Genomic DNA, 25,108 nt, shown 5'->3' on the forward strand with positions numbered 1-25,108 from the left:
GAAGGGGAGAAGGGTTAGGAGGTGGAGGGGAGGCAAGCCCAACGTTGCACGCAGGCCACGAGACCTCCGCGTCTCCCTCCCGCGGAAACGGAAGCTAGAGCTTGGGGCCGGCGGCAGTGGCCCCGCCCCAATCGGACCATCTGCTCCGCGCCCCGCCCCGGACACGCCCCTTGCTAACTTAGGCCCCGCCCCGCCTCCCCCGCCCGCTGGCGCCCGCCCAGATCCTGGCGCCCGCCCAGATCCTGGTGCCCAGGGCGTCCCGGGGGCGGTCCGCCCGGGCGATGGCACATAAAACCGCTGGCCACCTGCCGGGCCGCTCCTCCGTGCGCTGCGGTCCCGGGCCCGCCGTGCCGCTGCGGCCCGCGTCCGCGGAGTCGCTGCCTCAGTCACCTCCGTCCCCGCCTCGGTCCCTCCACAGGCGCGGAGCCCCGCGAGCAGCGCGCGGGCGCCGGGGCGCGCAGACATGGGCAGCCGCTCTAGAGCGCGCCGGGTGGTCGCGGCGCTGGGCTTCGCCGGGCTGCTGTGCGCCGTGCTGGGCGTTATCATGATCGTGATGGTGCCCTCGATCATCAAGCAGCAGGTCCTCAAGGTGGGTGAGGGGCCCGGCCGGGGGTCAGTGCACGCGGTCCCCTCCGGGGCTGGAGGGCGCTGGGCGCCGAGGAGGGCCGGGTGTCCTGGGCCGGGGCCCCTGAGCACCGGAGAGACCCGAGGGCATGAGGAGGGGCAGCTGGCCACCTTCCCAGGAACCTCCCCGACCCAGGACGCAGGCTGAGTTTGGGGGCCAAGGAGGGCATCCAGGGCTTTTGCTGGAGGCGCAGGCCCGGGTTGAGGAAGCCTGAATTAGAGACCATCTGGGAGCCTGACCTCACCTTAAGGGTCTGGGGTCGGAGGCGGGGCTGGAGTGCGGCCACGTTTCTGGTACTGCCTGGAGGAGCCCAGGAGCCGGTTCACATGCTTCTTGCCTCTTCTACGGCAGCCTGTGACAATGTGGGGTAAAACTAGGGCTGCACTTTGCTTGTTTCCTGTGAGCACAGGAGGACAGGAACCCTCCATGCACGTGCATGTGAGACTCACATGGGTGCCCAGGCCGGTGGGTGCTCAGGAGAACGGTCTCTGCTGTCCAGAACCTCCCCCATACAAACCCCTTCTCAGAGGTGGAATGAGCTGCTCTGTCGTTCCCGGACGCTGCCTTCCTGATGCAGATTGGCAGTGATAAGCCGCTTTTCTCCCCAGATCCACACAGAGGCAGGCATAAGCCCAAGGCTGCATAAACAGGGTCCTTGGGGAGTCCACAGCCTGAGAGCTTTCCTGCCATCCTAACCTTATACACCACTGCCCTTTCAACCAGGGAGACAAATTAAGGCTGTCAGCTGGCCTTCAGACCGTCAGACTCTGCCCTGGGTGTCTGGCGGCATTTTTGAATGAGCCTGGAGTTACCGAAGGACAGGGAGATTGCAGAGTATCACACTTGAGGTAAAAGCATTCAGCTCTTTGAAGGCAAGGCCAGCACCTGCAGGGCCGGGAGGGGAAACTGAGGCTCACCTTGGCCCAAGATCCAGCCAGACGCAGAGCTGGCAGAAAGAGGTGTCTGTCATCACTTGCTAGCTGATTTCTCTTTTCCCCTTAAGCGGCTTCTTTAGGCGAGTTTCTTGAGAATGGGGACTTGTCCCCATTTCGTGTCTGTGCCCCACGCCCAGCGCGGGATGCTTGGGAGATGAATGAATGAGCGAATGAATGAAGGCTGCATCTGCTTGGACCCGGCTGCCATTTTTTGGCTTTAAAGATGGAGCAACGTTTGGTTTTTCTCGAGGTCTCTGGGTGAGCAGTTGTCTGAGTCATCTTGGCCACACTGTGTCCTTTGTTTTGTCGTCAAATCTTGTCCCATTAAGTCCTGTAATCTGATTGCAAGGAGATCCTGGCCTATGGTGACATTGAGCTCTGAGTTCCTCTTAGTGGTTTTTTTTTCTTGCCTGTGAGGTGGCGGGAAAAAGTTTCTTGGGGAAACCTGAGAGCGGCAGAACTGCTTCTTTCTCTCCCGTGGTGGCCAACGGGTGTATCTGTTTTGCTTTTCAAAGTAGCTGTGAGAGCTTTATCTCAGTGAAAGCCGGCCGTCAACGCCCGCCAAATTTGTGGTTTCTGTACTGTGTGGGCCCTGGAGAGACCATCACTTGGGTGCTGTAAGCGTGGCAAGCCCGTCGTGATCCCGTGCAGAGAGCCTGTTGTTTTGGGGGTGTGGGGATGAGTGGGATTTATAGCTGATGCAGAATCTTGTCAGCCCTGTCCTTCTTGGACTTAATTCAGGTGTTTTCTTTTCACGGCTCTCAATCAGATGAAGGATGTGTGTGTGTGTGTGTGTGTGTGTGTGTGTGTACATGCACACCCACATGCCCTACCTAATTTCCCACTCCTTCTCAGGGCTTCCAAAGAGGAAAGCGCCACTGTCCTCAGTTGTCCCGGAGCTAAGATTTCTGGGCTTAAACTTGAGTGAGAACCACCCAGCATCCTCCGTGAATATCCTAAAGGTGATTGGTTTGTGGCTGAGTGGTGTGAAGGCACGGAGGCGACCCCAGCCTGTGACAGTTTCTTCTTGGACAGCTCAGGCTGAGCCCTGGCCAAGAGCCTTACCTTGGAAGAAGAGCATCTGTGTTCAGGGGACCGAGTGGGTGGGATGCTAGGAGAGGGACGGATGGCCCGCTGGTGTTTTCTTTGGCTGCACGTGTCCACGTACAACTTGAATGGGAGGGCTTGTGCTTTGATTTCTACTTTTTTTTTTTATGCTTTGGGGTTAAAGAAGTCCGTGTATAGAAAATACATGGATTCTTGTTTGTAAAAAAAAAAAAAAATTCAAGTGGAGGGAAAAAAAGGTTCCCCCCATTTTATTCCCCTCGTGGGATAGTACACCGTCATCCGAGAGTATCTTTTTAGATTTTTATGGAGATACACATCAGGAGCATGGATTTAGACACATTAATATATGTATATTTACATATATTGAACTAAACTACGTCGAAATAGCCTGCAGTTTGCTTTTCAATTCACAGATATCGCTTGGGAATTTTTCCATGTCAAAACATATAAATCGGTCACACTTTTCACTGCTGCATAGTATTCCTTTGAATGGCTGTACAGTTAATTACTTACCTGTTTCTCCGTTGACTGATAATTTTCTCATACATACCTCTCTGTGTACCTGGATGAACACTTCCACCGGGTACATTTCTAGAAGAGAAGCCTCTAGTCCAGATGGTATGTCCAGTTTGCATTTGGACACAGCCTAATGGCCCTTCTGAAGACTGAGGGCATTTATAGTCCCATCCACAGAGTATGAAACTCGTCACTCCCCCACATCTCTGCCATTATTGGGATTACCGATTTCTTATTATAATTTTGGGGGGGGGGTTAATCTGATGTGTGTGATTTACATTTCTCAGGTTACTAATGGGGTTGCATAGGGGTGTGGCTCGTTTTGAAACCGATGTCAGTTTCCAGAGCTCAGGGTTTGCAGACCTGGCTGTGCCATTTGCTGGCTGGGGACCTCAGGCCAGTTACTCCACCTCTGAGCCAGGGCATGTGTCTTCAGCTCTGAGGCAGGGGTTGGATTTAGTTTGTTTCCTGGCAAGATGATAAAGTACAAAGGCGGTGACCTGTGTGTGAAACTGCTCTGGATGTACCCGGTTTACACAGCTTGTGGCAGTTTCGCGCAGGAATCCTGACCGCCAAATCTGGTCTACATTTCAATAGGGGCATAGGAAGTAAAGCAGGAGCCCTTCATCCAGTGGATTTCTAGGTAAAAGTTAGAGAGAAGGAACTAGATATTTACGTTTGGGCACAGAAAAGTAGAAAAAACACATTACTAATTGAAAAAAAGCTTTGAGGCTACTCGTGTTAAAAAAAAAAAACAAAAAATACTCCACAAAACAATACTCTGTCTTTTCGCTGGGTTTCTATCAGTGCATGTAAAAGCACAGAAAAAGGTGTGGAAGGGTGTGTACCAGACTGACAAAAGTGGTTACTCTCAGGGGACTGGGGGTGTGGCAGGGAGAATATTTATGCATTATCTGTAAGGCTCATACTTTTTCTTTGTAAATAAGGAGAATGTATTCACGTATTATGTGTTTAGTTAAAAATTAGTAACGAATCCGTAGCTTTCCCCAAAGAATGGCCAAATGAGTTAGATGCAGAATGCAGGAGGCACACAGTGGAGGGGCCCTGGAGATGGAGGTCGCTGGGAGAGGCCTTGGGGGAGAATGAGACTCATTTCTTCTCCTTTCCCCCAGTGGGTAGGGTTGGACAAGCGGTGTTCAGACCGAATGCACTCAGGAGTATAATCGAGGGTGATCGTGTGCTAGGCATCTTTGTAAATGTTGATCATCTCGTTTAGTCCTGGGAGAATTCTGGGACACACATCTCACTGTCATCAACTACAGTTAGGGAAACAGAAGTTTAAGAGAGTAATTTGCCCAAGTTACCTTGCTGGGGTGTGTGTGTGTGTGTGTGTGTGTGTGTATGTGTGTGTGTGTGAAAAAATCCTGAGGCAAACCCCAGGAGGACGGGCGCTCTTATATCCACAGCCTAGAACAGAGCCTGGCATGCGTGGCCCTCTATGTGTTTGCATGGATTAGGAAGTGCAGTCCAGGTCCCTGGGCGTGTATTTCCAAGTTACTGGGTGTCTCTGGTCCACCAGGGAAGGCCCCGCTGGGCCACAGGGGAAGGGGTTCGTTTGCTGGGCCACCATGTGCAATGATGGGCCTGGTGGTCTTCTCCACGGCCGGGGGTGGGATGGGAAGCTGAGTCCCCCTCTGCTGTCTTTTATGTTTGCTAGTTGGAATCAGCCTTGGGTGCTATATCCATGAATTTTTCCAGCTGCCAAAGTCTTCTCCCATCTGTGTCCCCATCTCAATAAGTGATATCTCCATTCGTTCCCTCCAAGAGTAGAGGCAAAAAACCTTGGGTCATCCTTGACTGCATGCTTTTTGGGATACCCCTGTGTCTGGTCCATCAGCAGATCTTACCGGCTTCCCTTCAAAGGCATAGCTGCATTCTGGCCCCTTCTCAACGTCTCCACCACTCTGCCCTCCTCCACCCACTGCTTGGACTAGTGCAGTAGTCTCATCCCTGGTCTCCACAGACAGCCAGATCACGTGCCCCCTCTGCTCTCAACCCACTGAGGTTTCCCGTCTCACTCTGAGTGAACACCAAGGTCATGTCAGTGGCCTGAAGTCCCCCCGCCACGATGCAGCCCTCCTTTCCTCTCTCACTGCACCCCCTCTTGGCTCCTCTGCTCACCTGCCACGCTTATCTCTTTGAAGTCCTTGAACCCACCAAGCCTGGTCCCGCCAAACTCTGGCTTGCTTTCTCCACCGCCCGGAAGGCTCATCCCCAGATACCTGCACAGTTCGCCCCTCACTTCCCTAAAAGCCACCCCCTTATGTTATATGTTTATTTGTGCATTCTCCCTCTGCCTCATGAGCAGGGGCGCGGGCTGTCCTGCCGCTGTCCCTGCAGCGTCCCCAGGGCCAGAGCAGCGCTTGGGCTCACAGTAGGATGGTGGGATGGGCAGACGCTGAGCACTTTGAGGTCGGGCTGTTTCCTTAGCCTCTCCCCACCACCACCCCCAGCCTCCGACTCTATTTTGCCCCCTCCTCCCTTGGCGAGGGCCACCCAGAGAGCCTTCAGGAACACTGTGCCCTGCCCCCGTGCTTCGTGCCCTCTGGCAAATCTCCTTTGCCCATCAGTTCAGAGGCAGGGGTTGGGGAGAGATAACAGTCGGTGGACATGATTATGCACTAGACACTGTCCTGTGTGTTTTACGTGTATTCAGCTGCTTCATTTAGTATCTAAGTAGCTCCCTCTGCCTCTCTTTTATTGAGGGAAATGGAAGCACAGAGCCGGAAGGACACTTGCCCCAGGTCACACAGCTGAAGTGGCGGAAACAAGATTCCAGCGAGCCCGCCACCTGTGGACCCCGTCCTCCCCACCCTCCGTACAGTATTTCCGAGCAGCTCAACTTGACATTTGGGGGCAGGGCAGGCCCTTCCCCTGTTCTCTGCTGGGGTCCACCTTTCCTTGTCTTTTTCCTGCACAGACAGTGGGGCAGTGGGGTCCTTCCCAGGCCTTTCTCCTGATAATCACCTCCCCCAAACTGCGAGTACAGGGTACGTCCTGACGTCTTCCCTCCAGGGCTGTCTGCTAGGCCCGGGCAGCTCTAGAATCGCAGATGCCAAGGGAAGCTGGGGAGGGCAGCCTCTCCCGGGCCCGTGGTCCCAGCGACCCTCAGGGTGACCCCGCCTGTCCTGCAGGGTCTGCTCGGCCAGCTCTGTGCCCTGCCGTCCGTCTGGGCCTCCACAGAGCCCCAGGGTTGCGTCTCAGAGGGCGTCACGGCGTCGCGGGCTGACCGCCTCTGACCACAGCAGGCTCCCTCTGGCCGCGCACTTGACCCATGGCCGCGGATGGGGGGGGCGGTGCTCCCTTCTCGGGGGGCAGTGGGGTCGCAGGTGTGCCCCGATTCTGCTGTGTTTTTCTTCCTCTTTCCTGCCGGAGCTTCCTATCCCTCCAGAGCCACAGCTGAAAATACGGGCTATTTTTAGTCTCCCCGAGTGTTGGTTATTTTTGTTTCCCTCTTTGCTGCTGACGGATTTGCTCCTCTGGTTTCATGTGTGTGCGCACATGTGTCGATGTGTGCACACGTGTGCCGGCTGCACACGCTGACTGGTGACACAGGAACATATGTCGGCATGCGCCCACGCACGCCTGCGTGTGGCCATGTGCCGAAGCACGCACACACAGACAAGTGTTGCGTGTCAGCATGTGTCGGCTTGGAGCACAGTGTCCCCGTGATGGCATACATGTGTATGTGCACGAACACACGTGTACACACATGACGTGTGCCCGCGTGTGGTAGCCTGACCCACACGGGTTCACACGTGCTGTTATGTATGTGTCTATGTGTGGGCTCACACACGTGTGTTGACACCTGTTGAGCGTAGAGTTACACATGGGGACATGTGGACACACGTGTTAACACATGTCCGCGTGTGTTGGGTTGTGTGCACACACATGTGGCCATGTGTCCCAGGCCCGGCACGGGGCTGTGTTCAGTGCGCCTGGCTCTTCCCATTTCAGGACACGTTCCCCATCCTTTCCTAGAGTGACTCATCCTGGCTGGGCCTCTGCTCCGTGACTCATGGGATTAGCTAAAATTTGGTGACAGCTACCTGGAATCATCCCGTGCTGGCTTCAACTTCTAGCAAACGGGACAGAAGTGAGTCGGTGTCGAGGACTTGTTTGTTGAAGAGCTTCCCTTGGGCAGTTTGGTCCCGCCGGAGCCCCGGCACAGGCACGTCTGCTCCATCAATGACCGTGGGCTCCATCAATGACCGTGGGTCCTCCCGGTGGTCATGGTGCCCAGAAGGGTGATCCTATGCCCTTGGTCAGCAGCAGAGAGGCCCCTGGGGTCATAAGCCGCCCCCAAGGCTGGTTTCAGCCACAAGGCTCTTTTCTGGCTCATAATCTTAGAACTAGAGAATTCGGTTACAGGGAGTCCACCCTGAGCACCCACCTCCCTCCCACACCCCCGGCCCTTCTGTGCCACAGAGATCTAGCAGCCTCGTCCTCATAAACACATTTATGGTGCAAAGAATTCGACTGTAGCAGTCGGCCAGAAATACAAAAGCAAGACAAAAGGTGAAGTCCTTTTATGTGCCTCCTCTCCCTCCCCCTTGGTCAAATGCGACCTTGGCCTCCACTGGCCCTGGGAGTGGCCACCAGAGCTGAAATGCAAAGAGAAACAAAAACAACACAAAAAAGTTCATTCTCAGCTTTAGAGATTTCCAGGGCCCAGGAGCTGGTGAGTTATAGGTGGTTCTGATTTGAAGCTCAGGATCATTTTGCTCAGAACCTCCCCAAACCCAGACGTCCGGGCCCCTGATGGCCCAGGGCACAGCTGGCTTCATTGTCTTGCTTCCTTCCCCCACCTCCGCCCCACTGTTTCCTCCTGTTCCCCGATTGCTTCGTGCTGGGGGGGGGGAGGGGAGGAAGGAACAGGAGTGGCCTGACCTGTGCTTGCTTCCTGGCATTCTGGGTGAAGTTCCTTCCACCTTTTCTGGAAGCTTCTAGAAGGACTCTTTTTTTTTTTTTTTTTATACAGCAGGTTCTTATCAGTTATCCATTTTATGCATATCAGTGTATACATGTCAATCCCAATCTCCCAGTTCATCCCACCCCCCCAGCCCCCCTGCCACGTTCCCCCCTTGGTGTCCATAAGTTTTTGCTCTACATCTGTGTCTCTATTTCTGCCCTGCAAACCGGTTCATCTGTACCGTTTTTCTAGAAGGACTCTTGAGACGCTTTACTGTGTGCTCTCTTCAGCCGCTCTTGGACTCAGATGCTGGTGTCTCCTTATCTCCCTGACCGCCGGCCATTGGCACGTCCCAGGGCTCAGGCCTTTCCTGGCTGTGCTCACCCAGTCTCACGTGTCAAATGCCATCTCTGTCCTGGCACCTACCAAATTGATATCCCAGGCCCGGACCTTTCCCCTTGAACTCCAGTCTCAAGCATCCAATGGCCAACTCCATATCTCAACCTGGGTGGTCAAAGGCAGCTCACGCTTACCCTAGCCAGCGCCTGACTTCCCATCACTCCCCGTGAAACCCACATTCCCATCTCAGGCCGTTGCTTGTCCATTCTCCAGCTACCCAGGCCGAAAGCCTTGGAGTGAGCCTTGACTCTCTCTCACTTCCCACACTGAACCATCAGGATGTTTTATGGCTTCATCTTCAAAATATAACCAGAATCCAACTTCTCTCCACACCCACGGCCACTACCCTGGTCCAAGGTGCCATCGGCTCTCACCTGGATTCCTGCAGGATCCCTGCGCCCACCTTTGCTCCCTGGTCAGGTTTTTCAGCACAGCAGCCAAAGGAATCCTATGAAAACTGCACCGTCCTCCTCTGCTTAAAGCCCTGCAGTGAACCTGCCCCATCCCCTCCGAGTCAAGGTGAGCCCTTATGTTGTCCCTTGAGGCCTGTTCCATCTGATCCTGACCCCTTTCTGTCCTCCCCTTCACCTTGACCTTGCACATGGCCCTTCTGGCAGTTCCTCAGACTTACTGGCACATCTGCCTTACTAAGTTCTTCCCTCTGCCCACAGCTCTTTCCCTGATGTGACATGTGCGTGATTCACTCTCCCACCTCCTTTAGGCTTTGTTCAGATCTCACTTGCCCATGGATCTCTCTTTTTTAATATTGCAAGTTCCCTTCCCATTCCCTGGTGCTCCAAACCCTCCTTACCCTGCTGTTTTTTTCTGTAGTCCCGTCACCTGCTGAGATACCACCGAATTTACCTATGCATCCTGTTTATCATTTATTGTCTGTTTCTCCCTGTGAGAATGTCAGGCCCATGAGGGCAGGGACCTTAGTTTTTGTTCATCGCTGTGTCCCAAGCACTTGGAACGACACCTAGCACATAATGGTAGGTTCTCAAATAGTTACTGAACGGATGTTTAGAAGACGAGGGTGGTTTCACAGGGAGGTTCGTGATGAGTGTCAGGTTGTCGTCCTGTGCGGGCACCTGGGGACCGCGCCCCTCCCCCTGCACGGCCCCCCCCCCCACATCCAGCCATTCCGCCTCTCACCTGCTGCAGGAGCTTCCTCTCCTGCCTGTCTGCTCCTATTCTTGCCACCCTCTCGGCAATTTCCCCTGCCGCAGCTAGAATGCTCTTTAAAATAATGCACATTGGATCATTTCACAGCCCTGATGAAAACCTTCTTGCGTCTGGTCTGAAACCCGTCTGCCCGCCGTGGCCTGTAAGCCACTTACCTCCACTCCCTGCACTTCCGCCCTGCTACAGCCTCACAGGCCTTTCTTTTCCTCCAATACACTGTGTTCTTTTCTGCCTCAGGACCTTTGCACAGACTGTTCCTTTCTCCTGGCTTTTATGTTTGGTTCCTCTTATGTTTCAGCTCAAATGTGACCTCTTGAAGAAGAGACCCCCCCCTCCCCCCATGAACCCCACCCTATCTATGTTATAAGCATTCCGTGTTACTGTCTTCCAAGCCGTCACCATGCTCTGGAATTGTATTGTTCACTTGCTTGAGGTTCCATGAGGCAGGGGCCTTGTCTCTCTTGTTCATGACTGTATTGCATGGTTGGGGACCCTGGTCCAGGGCAGAGACCTGGCTGGGGTGGGACGTTGAGTCGAGGCAGTGAGAGGATTCCAATCGGGATCCTCAAAAGCATGGATTTTTGAAGCCAGACTCCTTGGCTTCCAATACTGGCTCTTCCCCTCCTATCTGTGCGCCCGGCACCAGGGAGCACCCGGGAGCCAGCTCTCCGTGACGTGTTCGTGGATTCAGGGCCTGCGTCTTAACAAGCCCCGCCTGGATTCCAGAGACGTCTCTCTGACTCCAGTGACTGGGTGTTTCTACTGGCTGAGTGTTGATTGACCCCTCCTCTGTCCCAACGTGAAGGCGGAGTCGCCAGAAGGAAGGGACACAGGTTTACAAAGATGTCATTGGGGCCATCTGGGGATGGTGGGTAAAGAAAGAGCATCTGTCCTGTCCAAGGGGCCAAGGGAGGCGTGGAGGCTGGTCTGGGGCTGCCTCGCTCTGCCTCTCGGAAGGAGAAGGGATCCTCATGCTGGCATCTTGGCCTCAGCTGGGTGGCTTGGACTGGGGGTGTGGCGGTGTTTCCCTCCTGCTGCATTTAAGCCCAAGTTCAGCCTTAAAGTGGAACCACTTGCGTTTCCTGTCCTTATGAGTGGAAACCTCGTGAGGCTGGAGTTGGGAGACCCAGGTCCGGCTTGCTGGTGATACGTACTTGCTCTGTACCTACAGGATCGCACATCAGCTCAACCAGGCAAAATCTTTTACCTGCACTCAATAAACCACAAGTCGACCCGGTTAGTGTTGGCCTGGAGAGTGCAGAGAGGGTGGGGAGGGAGCTTCTTGTGGCCCTGCTCTTCCTCCTGTGGGGTCCCATAGTGGGTCCAGCTTGAATGCAATCCAAGAGTTAAAAATTCATTTTTTGTATGTGTGCTTTCGTATCACTGGCCAGCAGCTTTATCTGGGGCTCAGATGACTGTCTGTACCACATGGGGGAGAAACTGGCTCCTTTGAATTTCCCCGGAGGTCTCCAAAGGGAACCTTATGGAGGGACCTTCAAAGATAATTAGAGAATTTTCCCAGTGGCTGGGAAAAGTTGTGGTGTGAATGCTCATGGGCTCTGATTGGCTGGGCTTGTCTCTCATGCTTATCCCTGAGCCAATCACTGTACCTTGAGAAATGGACTGCTCTGATTGGTCAGGCTTGGATTACGTGCCCATTCTTGGAGCTGGAGAAGGAGGACTTTTTTTCCCCAAAGCAGAGGGACTGAGGTGGGGTGGGGTGGTGCCCTAAAGGAAAAGGTGGCGGGGGGTCACTGTTAGCAGAAGGAGGAAAGGGTGACAGGCAGCAAAAATGATTGATGTGCCCTTTTCCCCAGAGTAGCTTCCTCACTTCATCTCATTGCGTCTTGTTATTATAGTATTAGAGATTCTTTTCTTTGGCTTGACCCAAGACCTCTGGAGGGGATGGTAGCTTATCAGCTTATCAGTTGTGTTTATCAGGGAAGGTTTCATAAACTCAGACTGTTAGATCTGGAGCTTGGGTTTTACTCAGTTCCATCTTTTATTTTTTCTCTGGGAAAACCAGAACCCAAAGGGAGCAAAGATTTAAGTAAGGCCACAGAGCAAATTAGCGGTGAGTACTGGCAGGGAAGACTGTCTCAGGTGGGTGGGGGAAGTAGGTGGAAGTCAGATGGGCCTCTGGAACAGGGCTTGGAAGAAGCCAAGTAGTTGTAAAAGCAAGTCATTAGCTAGCATTCTTCAGGCAGAAAGTCCCCAGGGTCCCCTGTCTGCATTCCTGTCCGCACCCACCTCCTGGCAGGATTGGGAAGAGGTGTTTGTTGTAAACTGGGAGAGGTGTCAGGGCTGGGGTGTGCCAAAGTGCAGGCTTTGTCTGCCCCGGGCGGGAGGCGCCAGTGGTGTGCCCTGGAGGGGATGGCGCAGAGGAGGGATGAGTAAAGACTCTGACCTTTATCGGAATCTGCCCAGGTACAGGTGCAGAGGAGTTGATCTGGAATCGCTGTTGCCAGCAGGTGTGTTCTGCAGTGTGAACCAGCACATCTGTCATCAACAGTCCCCCGGATGAACGGCTGCCAGCTTGTTGGCCCTTGCCCCAAACTCTGGGGCACACCCTTCTTCACCCAGGACAGCTCGGAGCTGTGTGTGAGAGGAACCTGCCTGGACAGCCAGGCCCCCGGGGCCTCTGGGAGCATCCCTTTGTGTGCTGAGAGAGCCCTGTGTGCCCACATGATAACCTTCCACCTGAGTGAGAGGCATGAGGCAGACTGGAACATGGGGAGCTGGAAGGCAGTGTTGGCATGTCACCGTCTCAAGGTCAGGCATGGGTTCTCAAACCCGCATGACTCTCTCTAGCCCTTGGCCAGGGTTTTGGCATCCAGGAGTTTAGGTGGACCCAAGAGCATAGACTTTGGAGCCAGGCAGCCTGAGTTCAAATCCTGGTTCTGCCCCTTCCCAGCTGTGTGTCTTTGGACAAGTAACTTAACCTCTCTGTGCCTTATTTCCCCCTCTGTAAAATGGCATTAATGGAAGTATCTCCTGTACAGGGCTCTTATGAAGATGGAGGAGTTGGCACATGTAAAGCACTTAGAATAACAGCTTGGCAAGTGTCACATAAGTGTTTGCTGTTGTCGTCATCTTAACCTTATACACACACCTATAGTAGGATTAGTCTGTCATTTTACCGAAACGGGACCATACTATGCCCACTTTCCCGCATCTTGCTTTTCTCACTGCGTCTCTTCTCTAAACTTTCCCCGGTTGCTTGGGTAGCTCTGACTGGGTATCTAGATGACTGAACATCCCACGGTGTGGATGTACGAGCCATTCCCAGGAGGGAGGTTTCAAACTTGTGAAATAATCCATAAAGCAGCCGAAAGTGTTCTTTTCCCACCTCGATGTTTCAGTTTGAAAAATTTTATTTTGGAAAAATCGCAAGAACAGTGCAACGAATTCCTGTAAGCCGTTTCCTGAGCTCCACCAATGTTTACAATTTGCTGCATTTTCGTTCTCAGTCTCTGTCTGTCTGTCTGTCTGTCTCTCTCGTTGCCAGACCATGTGAGAGTTGCTTGCAGACGTCAGGACACCTCGCCCCAGAATACTGCAGCGTGCGTGTCTTAAGGACAAGACTATTTTTTTCTGTAACCACAGACCACAGTCACCCTCAGGAAAGCTCGTAATAATTTACTTCTTTGATGCTCAGGTTACATTCAGAGTCTCTTATTGACCCAAGAGCACCCTTTAGAGCAGTTTTTTTTGTTTAAATCACGTCCTGTGTCCAGCTGCCTTGTTTCTTTCTCCTCCTTTAATCCAGACCAGTCCTCCAGCCATATTCTTTTTACTGGGTCCTTCACAACACTGGCGTTTATTAAGGGACCAGACCAGTTTTTCTGGTGGAATGCCTTTCAATTTGGATTTGTCTAATTGTTTCCTCGTGAGTGCACGTTTTCTTCCGACAGAGTCCTACACAAAAGCCTCCTTGTGTGAGTCAGATGGGGGTAGAGCTCTCCTGGCTGAGTTGGGATGGGCGCCTGGACCCCACCCCCATCCCAGCTGGGTGACCCCATCCTGCAGCAGGCCTGCGCCCCCAGGCGAGTCTGAACCTCCCCTCGGACTGGAAGAAGACAGTGATTCCATCAGGCCTTGCCTCGCTCAGCCGTCCTTCCATCTGCTTCCTCATTTTCTCAGCTCTGATTCCTTGCCCTCATGCCCAGGCGTGTGGATCCTTCCAGCGGCCCTCGGCCAGCCTGTCTCCTCCCCTCCAGCCCTCCTGGTCTCCCAGTGCCATGGACTTGAGGGCCATGGGCTGGGTCGGATGCCGCCGCATCCTCTGGGCTGGGAAGGCGTTGCAGCCCTGGGGTGTCAGGGCCTGTCTGGTGGAGATGGGATGGCAGGTGTGGGGGCTTCTCATCTCCGCTGCCTGTCCCTCTGAGGCTTGCAGAAATTCTTGTGCCAGGTCCCCCTGGCCCCATCTGGCCTCTTGGCTGGCACAGGAAGGTCACTGTGGCTTTACTCGGCCAGGAGCCCGCTGTAGCTGGAATCCCTTGGCAGCTTTGAAAGACTCTCTAGGCCTCAGGACTTCCTTTGACTGCCTGTTCCCAGGGTCGCCAGATTCCACCTGCTGCAGCCTCCTGCTTTGGACTTTCAACTTTGATTTCTTTTTATTGTGAAATCTTACGCACTTCAAGGAAAGTGCCTAAGACACACGCAATTAAATAAATAACTAAAACGAACGCCAGTGTGATCATCCCCAGATGAAAAAGCAGAACCTCATCTGCCCTCCAGAAGCCCCTGCAGAGGAGACTTGTTCCCAGCTTGCTTGGCTTTTTATTGTGTTACCCCATCTGCATCCCTAAACACTGGGCTTAGTTTTGTCTGGTTTTGAACTTCACTTGAACGGAATCATATTTCTATGGTCTGAATGCCTCAAAATTCATGCGTTGAAATCCTAATGCCCAAAGTGATGGTGTTAGGAGGTGGGGCCTTTGGGAGGTGATTAGGTCATGAGGGTGGAGCCCTCGTGAATAGGATTAGTGCCCTTGTAAAAGAGTCCCCGGAGAGCTCCCTCACCCCTTCCACCATGTGACGACATAGAGAGAAGTCTGCAAGCCAGAAGAGGGCCCTCATTTGACCATGCCAGCACCCTGATCTCAGACTTCCAGCCTCCTGACCGAACGAAATAAATGTCTGTTGTTTATAAGCCACCCAGTCTGTGATGTTTTGTTACAGCAGCCCAGCCCTGACGTAATAAGGCACATACTCTGTATTTTTTTGTTTTGTCTTGTTGTTCTTGCTTCCCATTATGTTTGTGAGACCCATCCGTGTTGTTGCAATAAACCACACCCCATATTTTTTTAATTAATTAGTTAATTAATTTATTTATTTGGCTGCATTGGGTCTTCGTTGCGGCGCACAGGTTTCTCTAGTTGTGGTGTGTGGGCTCTGTAGTTGTGGTGCGCGAGCTTAGCTGCCCTGCGGCACGCAGGACCTTAGTTCCCGGACCAGAGATCAAAACCATGCCCCCTGTGGTGGAAGCGTGAAGTCTTAACCACTGGACTGCCAGGGAAGTCCACAAGTTTTTTAGTTAATAACTTATAGAGATGAAATTCAAAGAACATAAAATTAATCATTTTAAAGTGATCCATTCAGTGGCAATTAGCACATTCACAGTGTGAACCATCACCTCTTTCTGCTTCTAAAATGTTTCTGTCACCCCAAAGTGAAACCCCACTCCCCATCTTTTCTTCCATCCAGCTCCCCTATTCCCTGTCAGCCATTAGTCTGCTTTCTGTATCTGTGGATGTATCTGTTCCGGACATTTCCTATAAATGGAATCCTAGCCTGTGTGGTCCTTTGTGCCTGGCTTCTTTCACTCAGCATCACGTTTTCAAGGTTCTTCAGATTGTAGCTTGTGTCAGTGCTTTACTCCTTTTTATGGCTGAATCATATTTCACTGTGTGGATGGACCACATTCTGTTTACTCATCCATCAGTTGAGGGACACGGTTATTTCCACCTTTTGGTCATTGTGAATAGTGCAGCTGTGGATGTGTGCATACACGTGCCTGTTTATCTCTTTTCCCTTGTCTCCTTCTATTTCCTCTTCTTCCCCTTATCCCTCTCATGTCTCACCCCTCCTTGCCCTGGCACCCATCCCCTGGGTGGTATGTCTTTAAATAGGACACGTGTGTCCTTGTGCCACAGGTGGTGCCAGGAGTCTGCTCACAGAACAGTGGGCTGGAGCTCAATTCTGGAGCCAGGTGGGCATGGGGGCCAATCCTGGCTTTGCCACTTGCCTGCGGGTGACCTGGGGTAGGTTCCTCGGGTCTCGGGTTTGGATAGGCTCCTGTAAAATGGGACAAACCACACCTTCCCGTAGGGTTGAGGTGAGGATTGAGCAGGCTAATAGGTGGTAAGTGCTTTGAGCTGGGCATGGCCGAGCAGGCCCCACGCGCAGTACCTGGGCTGCCAGAGCCTGGGGAGAGGGCGACCTCTGCCCTCGGTACCTGACTCCTGCTCTGAGCCCTACTTTTCTCCCATCACGCTCTTGGAAATCTTTCTATGGTGCCGTATTCTTATCTGGCCCGTGGCTTCTTGCTACTGCCTGGGTTTCCGAGTTTACATTCCTCATGTTTTGTTTATTCCTTTCGTGACTAGTACCTGGTTCCGTCCACTCCTGCCCCCCCAGACAGCAAACATCCTGGAACCTTCCATCTTAAAGTTCCCAAGAATTTCCTCGGGATGTGCGGGGAGTGGAGCTGCCAGGTCGAAGGGCACGGGAGGGGGGAGGCAGGGAGCCAGTGTCATCAAATGTGCCTTCCATAAGGGCCGTTGCCGTTCCCTCCCACATCTGCTCCAGCGCCCGATACCGTCTGGCATTCTAGAATGTGTGTGGTTGTGATGGGTGTTGTTTTGATTTGTACTTCTGAGTTGTGTGTTTGAGGCTTCTTCCTTTTCTAAGTCAGTGGTGGGATGGGGTCTGAGGCTCAGAGAGTTTGAGGGGCTTGAGGGGGGGCACACAGCAAACAAGGGATAGATCCCGGGACTTGGACTTGGTTTAAGCAGAAATCTTTGGTCCCCGGTGACCGAGGTCAGCTGCAGGGAGAGGACAGAGGATGTGAGGGGCCTCTCTTCAGCTGAAAAGGCTCAGAGGGAGAGGTCAGCCTTGTGCAGGACGGGGAGGAAATGTGGCCGACCCCACATACCCCCCTGCTGTCTGCAGCCAGCTTAGGGGTCCCCTCCTGCTGAGGGCGGGCCTGTGGCCTCCTTGCTGTGTAACTGTAATGTGTGTATTACTTTCCGAGGCCTTTGTCCTCACATGGCCGTCCCCTCTGTGTCCTTGCCTCTTCTTATAAGGACACCTGTCATTGGATTTAGGGCCCCCCCTAAATCAAGGATGACGTCATCTCGAGATCCGTAACTTGTTCACATCTCCAAAGACACCATTGCCAAATAAGGTCAGCTTCTGAGGTTCCAGCTGGACATGAATTCTGGGGGACGCCATTCGACCCACGACCAAGTGTTTGCCTGACCTGCAGACCCGCAGAACTCCGGGTTCAAATCCAGGTCCTAGTTCTTGGGTTCTCTGGGAACTTGATTTTCTTCTAAAAGCCGATGTCCTCTTTTGCAGTTGGGGCTGATTTTCTCAGCTCCCATGGATTAAAATTCAGGTAGAGCAGCCTCAGATGGTCGCGTCACTTATGACAGCTGGATGGGATGTGCTTGGCAGGGCCAGCTCTTGCCCAGACAGCCCCCACTGGCGTCAAAAATAAGGAAAGTACAATAGGGGTACAATGAAAAAAGATTGAAAGCGTGCAGAGAGTTACAACCTCAAAAAAAAAGGCACAATGTGAAAAGTCACCACTGCCTTTCCCCACAGTGGGTCTTGGCTCCAAAGGCAACTTGGGTTAATAGTTCCTTCCTGAAAAACATTGTTTGTGTCCACAGGGACCGGGATATCCTCCTGTCCCAGGCCCACCCTTGAGGACCCTGCATGCCTTTCTCCACCTTGGGTTTGGCACTGAGGGGTGGATCTTGGAGACCTTTGTACTGGCCCAGAACTCACCCTCCTGTGGCCTGTGGGCCTGCCTCTATGCCCTGCGGGCTTCGTACACGGAGCGCTGCAAAGGACGGGGCTGTTTCCCTGTTACTGCCGGAGCAGTGATGACGGGCCTGCGTGGGAAGGAGTCCCGTTCCTTGGGACCTGGCAAAGGAAGGTGCAGGTCGGGATCCATTCTAGAAAAAATCTTCCTGCTGGAGGCTCCTGTGTGCCTTCTGGAGCTTTCTCAGGGAGCATATGTTTCCTGGGGCTGCCGTAACACGTGATCACAGACGGGTGGTTTACAATAGAGATGTATTCTCTCCCAGTTCTGGAGGCCAGAAGTCTGAAATCGAGGTGTCGGCCGTGCTCCCACTGAAGGCTCTAGGGGAGGATCCTGCCTTGTCTCTTCTGCTCCCGGTGGCTCCAGGCATTCCTTGGCTTGTGGCCGTATCCCTCCAATTTCTGCCTCTGTGTATTCTCTTCTAAGGACACTCATCGTTGGATTTAGGGTCCACCCGCATAATCCAGGATGATCTCACTTTGAAATCCTTAATTAAATCTGCAAAGACCCTTTTTCTAAATAAGGTCACATTCACAGGTTTTGGGGCAGAACTTAGTATGTGCCAGGCACCAAGCTGCGTGTGGTACAGGTTCATTGTCTTCATAACCCTCTCCGAGCTGTGGTTATGCTTATTTTCTGGCTAGAGTCATGGCGGCTCAGAGAGGTTGAGGCACCTGCCCGAGGTCACACAGCTGGTGGTAGAAGCGGAACCTGGAACCCTCACTTTTGTCCCAAGGTTACAGCCCAGCCTCTCCCAGACCCAGACCTGGCTGGAGAGGTGTTTTGTGTGGTCCACGCTGGTATTAAAAAAAATTATATCGGTCGCCAGCATTTAAAGACAGGCAGATTTAGATCCAAATCTACATTTTTTTTTTTTTTTTTTTTTTTTTAAAGGAGCCATTGTTGTTTTTATAGCTACTTTATTTATTTATTTATTTATTTTTGGCTGTGTTGGGTCTTTGGTTCGTGCGAGGGCTTTCTCCAGTTGCGGCAAGCGGGGGCCACTCTTCATCGCGGTGCGGGGACCGCTCTTCATCGCGGTGCGCGGGCCTCTCACTATCGCGGCCCCTCCCGTTGCGGGGCACAGGCTCCAGACGCGCAGGCTCAGTAGTTGTGGCTCACGGGCCCAGCTACTCCGTGGCATGTGGGATCTTCCCAGACCAGGGCTCGAACCCGTGTCCCCTGCATTAGCAGGCAGATTCTCAACCACTGCGCCACCAGGGAAGCCCCAAATCTACATTTTGAGGCACTCCTGACAGTTTGCAAACTCTATGCGGCAGCTGTCGGCCGGGGGCTGCCCCCGTTGGATGAGGTCTGTTCCTTGGCAGACCTCATTCTCACCAGGTTGATGCTTCGCAGCTCCTTGGCCGTGGGCAAGTGACTTGGCCCCTTCAGATCTTGATTTCCTCATCTGTAAAATGGGGATAATCATAGCCCTGGCCTCATGGCTGTTGCTGCGAGGGATAAGTGGGTTGATAAATGGGAAGTGAGTGAGTGCTACTGCATCAGGCTGGCCTTGTGGCTGTTAATTACCAACCTTCTTTTGGAATAAATTCAGACTTAGTTCATGGAGGCCGTCCAGGGTCCTGGGTGATGGACGTGTTCATCACAGAGGAAAACCGGGGAGTCGGGAGCCCCTCGGGGTTCTGATGCAGCTTCTGGCCTTAGGCTCACTGTAAGCCTCCTGCCTTAGTTTCCTCATCTCTAGCAACACCTGTTCTTTCTACCTGCTCAAATGAGGGAATAATGAAAAGAATTAAAAAATATAATTTTTGACTGTAATTATTATTTTAATATATGTGGCAGTATATATAGAGTTGAGGATTCAGAAAACTGGCCATACTTGGGCAGTGACCTAATCTTCCCGAGCCTCAGTTTCCCCAACTGTAAGGTGGGATGATGTTAGCATACACCGCATGGAGCCGTTGTGAGGACTCAGGGAGCAAAGTGCTTCGAGTGTTGCCCACTCCTGGTGAGAGCGGTGGGGATGGTGGTGGGGATAGTGGGGCGGTGGTAATGAAGGGTGTGTCAGGCGCCTGGAGCGTCATGGCCTGGGGAGGTGGGAGTGGAGGTGGCTGTGGCCACAGGCCTGGGTGGGAGCCTGTCCTTGGGGGGCAGCCTGGCCCTCCCTGTCCTCTCCTGCAGGAGAATGACGTCACCTCCATGCTCCCTTGGGCTCCGGCAGCTTGTGGGTGGCCGGGGAGCCCAGATAAGTGGGGTACAGCTGTCAGCAGTCCTGGCCATCTGTGTCCTTGGCGGGCGAGGGAGAAAGGCCGGGGGCTGGGGCAGCGTCCCGCTGGGGTTTCAGAAGTCCTTCAACCCCGGGGGGCAGGCGTGGGGAGGGTGATCTTTGACTCCTCTCTGTGGTTTGGGATGTAAGCAGCCTTCAGCGCGTGTGTTCTGAGCTCGTACTGTGTGCTGGGCATTGTACCAGGCATGGGAGCTGCAGTCCTGGACACCCCAGGCCGGGTCCTTCTCCTTTGGGTGGGTGGTCAGGAGGGCCTCCCTGAGGAGGGGCTGTTGGAGCTGATGAGGAGTTGGGCGTAGGAACAGCACGTCAGGCACAGGGCACAGCAAGTGCAAAGGCCCGGAGGTGGGAAGTGGCTTATCACATTGGAGTGATAAGCAACTTATCACTCTAATGTGATAAGCAGGCCGGTGGGCCTGGGGAGAAGTGGGTGGTGAGAGGGGAGAGGCAGGCCGGGGCCTTGTAGGACATGGGGAGGAGTTGAGATTTGGGTTTCAATTCCTTGAGATGCCAGTGGAGAGTTCTGAGTGGGGGGCGGGACATGATCTGCTGCGTGTCTTACAGAGCCCTCTGGCTGCTGCGGGGCGGGGAGGCAGTGTTGGGGGGTTGAGAGGAGGCAGGGAAGACGGTGGGTGCCTCGGGCCAGGGCATAGGCAGTATAATTGGAAGGAGGGAACAGAGTCAAGATTCCTCTTGTAGGGAGCGTGAACCAGGTATGCCGATGGATTAGACTTGGGATGGGAGGGGAGGAGAGAAGTAAGTCTCTTGAACTTCTGTTTGAGGGACTCAGTGGCTGGTGGAGCTGTTTTCTAAGATGGAAATATCCGGGAGGGCAGTCAAGAGCAGATGAAAAGTGTGGGCCGTAAATCTGGTCCTAAATTCTTGGTGGGACAACTCATTCACAACAGAAACCGACCCGATTAGAAAATGGGCCAAGGACTTCATAGAGATTTCTCCGAAGAAGATATGCAAGTGACCAACAGGCACACGAGGAAGTGCCCCACATCACTCATGGTTAGCGGAATGCAAATCCTAACCGCGGTGAACCATCGCCCCGTGCCCACCAGGCTGGCTGCTATAAAAACATGACAGTGATTAGTCAGGTTGTGGAGAAACTGGAACCCTTGTACAGTGTTGGAGGGCATATAAATGGTGCAGCTGCTGTGGGAAAGTCTGGCAGTTCCTCAAAAAATTGAAATATAGAATTACCATCGGATGCAGCAATTCTACTTCTGGGTACATATCCAAAATAATTGAAAGCAGGGACTTGAAGAGATATTTGCACACTCATGTTCATCGCAGCACTATTCACAACAGCCAAAAGGTGGAAACAACCCAAGTGGCCATCACTAGATGGATGGATGAACAGAATATGGTCCATCCATACACTGGGATGTGATTCAGCCTTAAAAAGGAAAGAAATTCTGACACAGGCTATAACATGGATGAACTTTGAGGATATTATGCTAAGTGAAAAAAGCCAGTCACAAAAAGACACATATTGTGTGATTCTGCTTATATGAAGTAGAATATTGTGTGATTCTACTTATATGAAGTCCCTATGGGGGGGGCAAATTCATAGAGACAGAGAATAGAGGGTGGGTGCCAGGGGCTGGGGGAGGGGAGTTAGTGTTTAATGGGAATAGAGTTTCAGTTGGGGAAGATGAAAATTTCTGGAGACGGATGGTGGGGATGATTGCATGACAATGTGAAAGTACTTAATGCCACTGAACTGTACGCTTAACAATGGTAAAGATGGTACCTGTGCTGTTATGTGTATTTGACCACAATTTTAAAAAGTGATGGGGGAAATTCCCTGGTGGTCCAGTGGTTAGGACTCCACACTTCCACTGCAGGGGGTGTGGGTTTGATCCCTGGTCGGGGAGCTAAGATCCCGCGTGCCGAGTGGCCCAGCCAAAAAAAAAAGAAAAAAAAAAAAAAAGTCATGATGGGGTTTAACCTGAGGGGGGATCAGTACCGGTCCCCCTACCGCCCCTCCCCCCGCCCCGCCAATCCGGGCATCAAGGATCGGGTTCGGGTTCGTAGGTGGTAGACCAGATTGCCCAGCCCCTGGCCAGGGTGATTACAGCACGCTGAGCCTCTTGCAAAAGATTGAGCTTTTGGAGGAGGCAGCCCTGAGCCTCTGATTCTTCCAGGCTCAAACCACCATTGCGCCATCTTACAAGACCTTGGCAAGCTTCTGCACGCGTTCTGGAACCAGGGCCAAGGTGAGTGGCGGAAAGCTCATTTAGCAAGCGTCCTTGTGGCCCGTTTACACCCGGGTGCCTTCTTCAGAGCAGTGCATGTCCTTGTCACTTGATTCTCGGTGCTGCCACCAAGGAGGAAGGGGAGGTACTCACGTCTCCATGTGGCCGGTCAGGGGACCAAGGGGCAGAGGACAGGGGTTGGCACACTCTCTGTAAAGGACAAATAGTAAATATTCTCAGCTTTACGGGCCAAACAGGTTCTGTCTCAGCCTCTCACCTCCGCAGCCGTGGTGCAGAAGCTGCGTGGACAATATATCTGTGAGGGGGCTGGCAGAGTGCCACGACAGCTTTATTTGTGGACACCAACATGTGAATTTTATGTAACTTTCATGTGTCTTGAGTTAGTAGCCTTCTGTTTTTTTTTTTTTTCAAACATGTAAAAATGTAAAACCGTTGTTAGCTCCCGGGGTGAACAGAAACAGGCCAGATGTGGCCCGCAGGCCGTAGTTTGCTGAGCCCTTTCTTGTGTGCAAATAGGCTGCTTTATTATTGGGGTGAAATTGCGGTGTTTGAAGGAAGGGCTGTCCTCTGCCTGAATTATGTGGAGAAAGTGGGGCAGAAGTCAGCCCTGGGGGAGACTGTTCGTCCTAAAGAGCACAGACAGGTAGACTGCCCGGAGTTCCCATCATGGTGGTGTAGTTGGTGGGTCCAGATGAGGCCCCGGCTTACGGGTGGAGGGTGAGATTGTGCTTGATTTGCCTGGGAGCCTGGGATCGGAACTGCGTGCACCTTCCAGCAGTCTTCTCCCTTCCCTGTGACCCTTACCTATCCACACCTGCGGTGAGCCTTTATGGAAGCAGTAGAATGTTAGAGCTCAGGCTTTGGGGGCAGACTGGAGTTGAGGACCCTCTGTCACTACTGGGTTTGTGCCCTTGAGCAAGTAAGTAGTTTAATCTCTCTGTGCCTCAGTTTCCTCATCAACAAAGCAAAGCAAATAATGGTACCTACCTCACGGACTAATTGTCATATTTAGATGAAAGCAAGCATTGCATCGAATGGGATGTTTTGGGCTGCAAGCAACAGAAAAGCTGCTTCCAAGTGGCTGGTATAATACAGAGGTTTATTATTGTGCTTCATGAGAGACTGGAGGTGATGGATGTCTCCAGATTTATTCAGCTGTTCAGTGATGTCAGGGGACTGGGTCAGTGTCTATGCAAGTCTCTCAGCCTTGCCCTCATGGCCTCATGATGGCTGCCACAGCGCCAGACATCACACTGTCACACACATCATTCAAAGCCAGAAGGAGGGATGGTGCAATGGGAGGGCTCTGTTCAGTTCTTTCTCTTATTGGAAGAGGATCTTCTTTTTTCTCAGAAGCTGCCAGCAGACTTCCTTTTCCTTCTCATTGGTTAGACAGGCTCATGGGCCTGGACTACAGTCTGGGCCCATTTTCTCTGAGATTTAGGGCTTTCTCCCCAATACTAGAAGCAAGTCAGGGTTCACTTAGTGGGAGGAGGGGATAAAGGTCGCCTTTGGGCCTGCCACATCGAATGCTTATTTAGCACATTGCGTGGCACCCAGTAAATGCTGGCATCATTGTCAATGTTAGCCTGGTACATGTCGGGCAGGCAGAACTTTCACAACTGAACATCCCTAAGTAATCAGCAGCACCCCCAGAATCCCCTTGCACTCCCCCCTGTTGCTACCCAGCCCCAAGGGTGACCGCTACCCTGACTTCTTCCAGCATAGCTTAGTTTTACCTGGTTTTGTACTTTATCAAAATGGAATCAGCCAGCGGGTACTGTTGTGGTCTGGCTTCTTTGCTCAACATTAGGCTTGTGAGATCCACCCACGGTGCACACGGCTGTTCTTTCTCACTGCTGTGTGAATATACAGTGATGTCTGGTTAATAGTTAGGTTGTTTCTGGTTTGAGGCTACCAGGAGTAAAGCTGCCGGGAACATTTGTGTACAAGTCTTTGTGTGGACATGTGTTTTCATTTCTCTTAGGTAATACCCAGGAATGGAATTACTGGGATGTAGGGCATGGACTTCAGCTTTAGTAGCTAGTGCCCCAACAATATTCCAAAGTGGTTGTACCTAGTGACAGTCCTGCCAGTGTTAAACGATGTTCTGGTGCTGGCCAGTGGTTGCCAATAAATACACTTGATGAGCTGAGCTCTTCCTATTGTGTGTCTGAGTCATTTGTGAGTAACCTGTCATTTTTCCAATCCCTGCTCAGCTCCTCTCTGATAAACTTTGCCCCCCATAGCACTGAGGACCAGCTTTGAGCATATTAGATGCTCAGGCAGGGTCGGAATGAATGAATGAGTACCATGTTCTCATCCTGTGTTACTGTAGGACAGGGATTGCAAACTCAGATACCCGTGAAGGCCATGCAGCAACTCCAGTGAGTGAAGCCTCCTGGTGTGAGGGGATAGGGAGCAGTGAGGCCTGTGGTAACCTGGAGAGCAGATCCCACACCAGGAGCAGCTGCTACTCAGCTCAGCAGGCTGGGCCATGTGGGGAGGCAGGCCCAGTGCTGGCACATCTCCTGGTTTTTCAGAAGAAGCCGGAAATCCAGAATTTATCTGCCATTTTTATTTTTATTTTTAAAAATTATTTATTTATTTATTTTTGGCTGCATTGGGTCTTTGGTGCTGCGTGCAGGCTTTTCTCTAGTTGTGGCGAGCGGGAGCTACTCTTCGTTGCGGTGTGCGGGCTTCTCATTGCGGTGGCTTCTCTTGTTGCGGAGCTCGGGCTCTAGGCGTGCGGGCTTCAGTAGTTGTGGCTCGTGGGCTCTAGAGCGCAGGCTCAGTAGTTGTGGCGCACGGGCTTAGTTGCTCCACGGCATGTGGGATCTTCCCAGACCAGGGCTCGAACCCGTGTCCCCTGCATTGGCAGGCGGATTCTTAACCACTGCGCCACCAGGGAAGCC

General features: G+C 52.7%; 1 protein-coding gene across 4 annotated transcripts in view; it reads left to right on the forward strand.

Annotated features, from left to right (window-relative positions):
- SCARB1 (scavenger receptor class B member 1) overlaps positions 1–25,108 on the forward strand; it is a 90,301-nt gene that overhangs the window by 12,306 nt on the left and 52,887 nt on the right. The window contains exon 1 of one of the 4 annotated variants that reach the window (XM_036823014.1): positions 292–589. The exons of 2 other annotated variants lie outside the window; for them this stretch is intronic. In XM_036823014.1, coding sequence (XP_036678909.1) covers positions 464–589 — 126 coding nt within the window. In that variant the 5' untranslated portion in view covers positions 292–463. Of the gene's footprint in view, positions 1–291; positions 590–25,108 lie in introns of those variants that run through there. One more of the 4 variants, XM_036823013.1, reaches the window with a different exon arrangement.

The sequence above is a fragment of the Balaenoptera musculus genome, chromosome 14, assembly GCF_009873245.2.
Source record: "Balaenoptera musculus isolate JJ_BM4_2016_0621 chromosome 14, mBalMus1.pri.v3, whole genome shotgun sequence".
In the NCBI taxonomy this organism is placed as follows: Eukaryota; Metazoa; Chordata; class Mammalia; order Artiodactyla; family Balaenopteridae; genus Balaenoptera; species Balaenoptera musculus.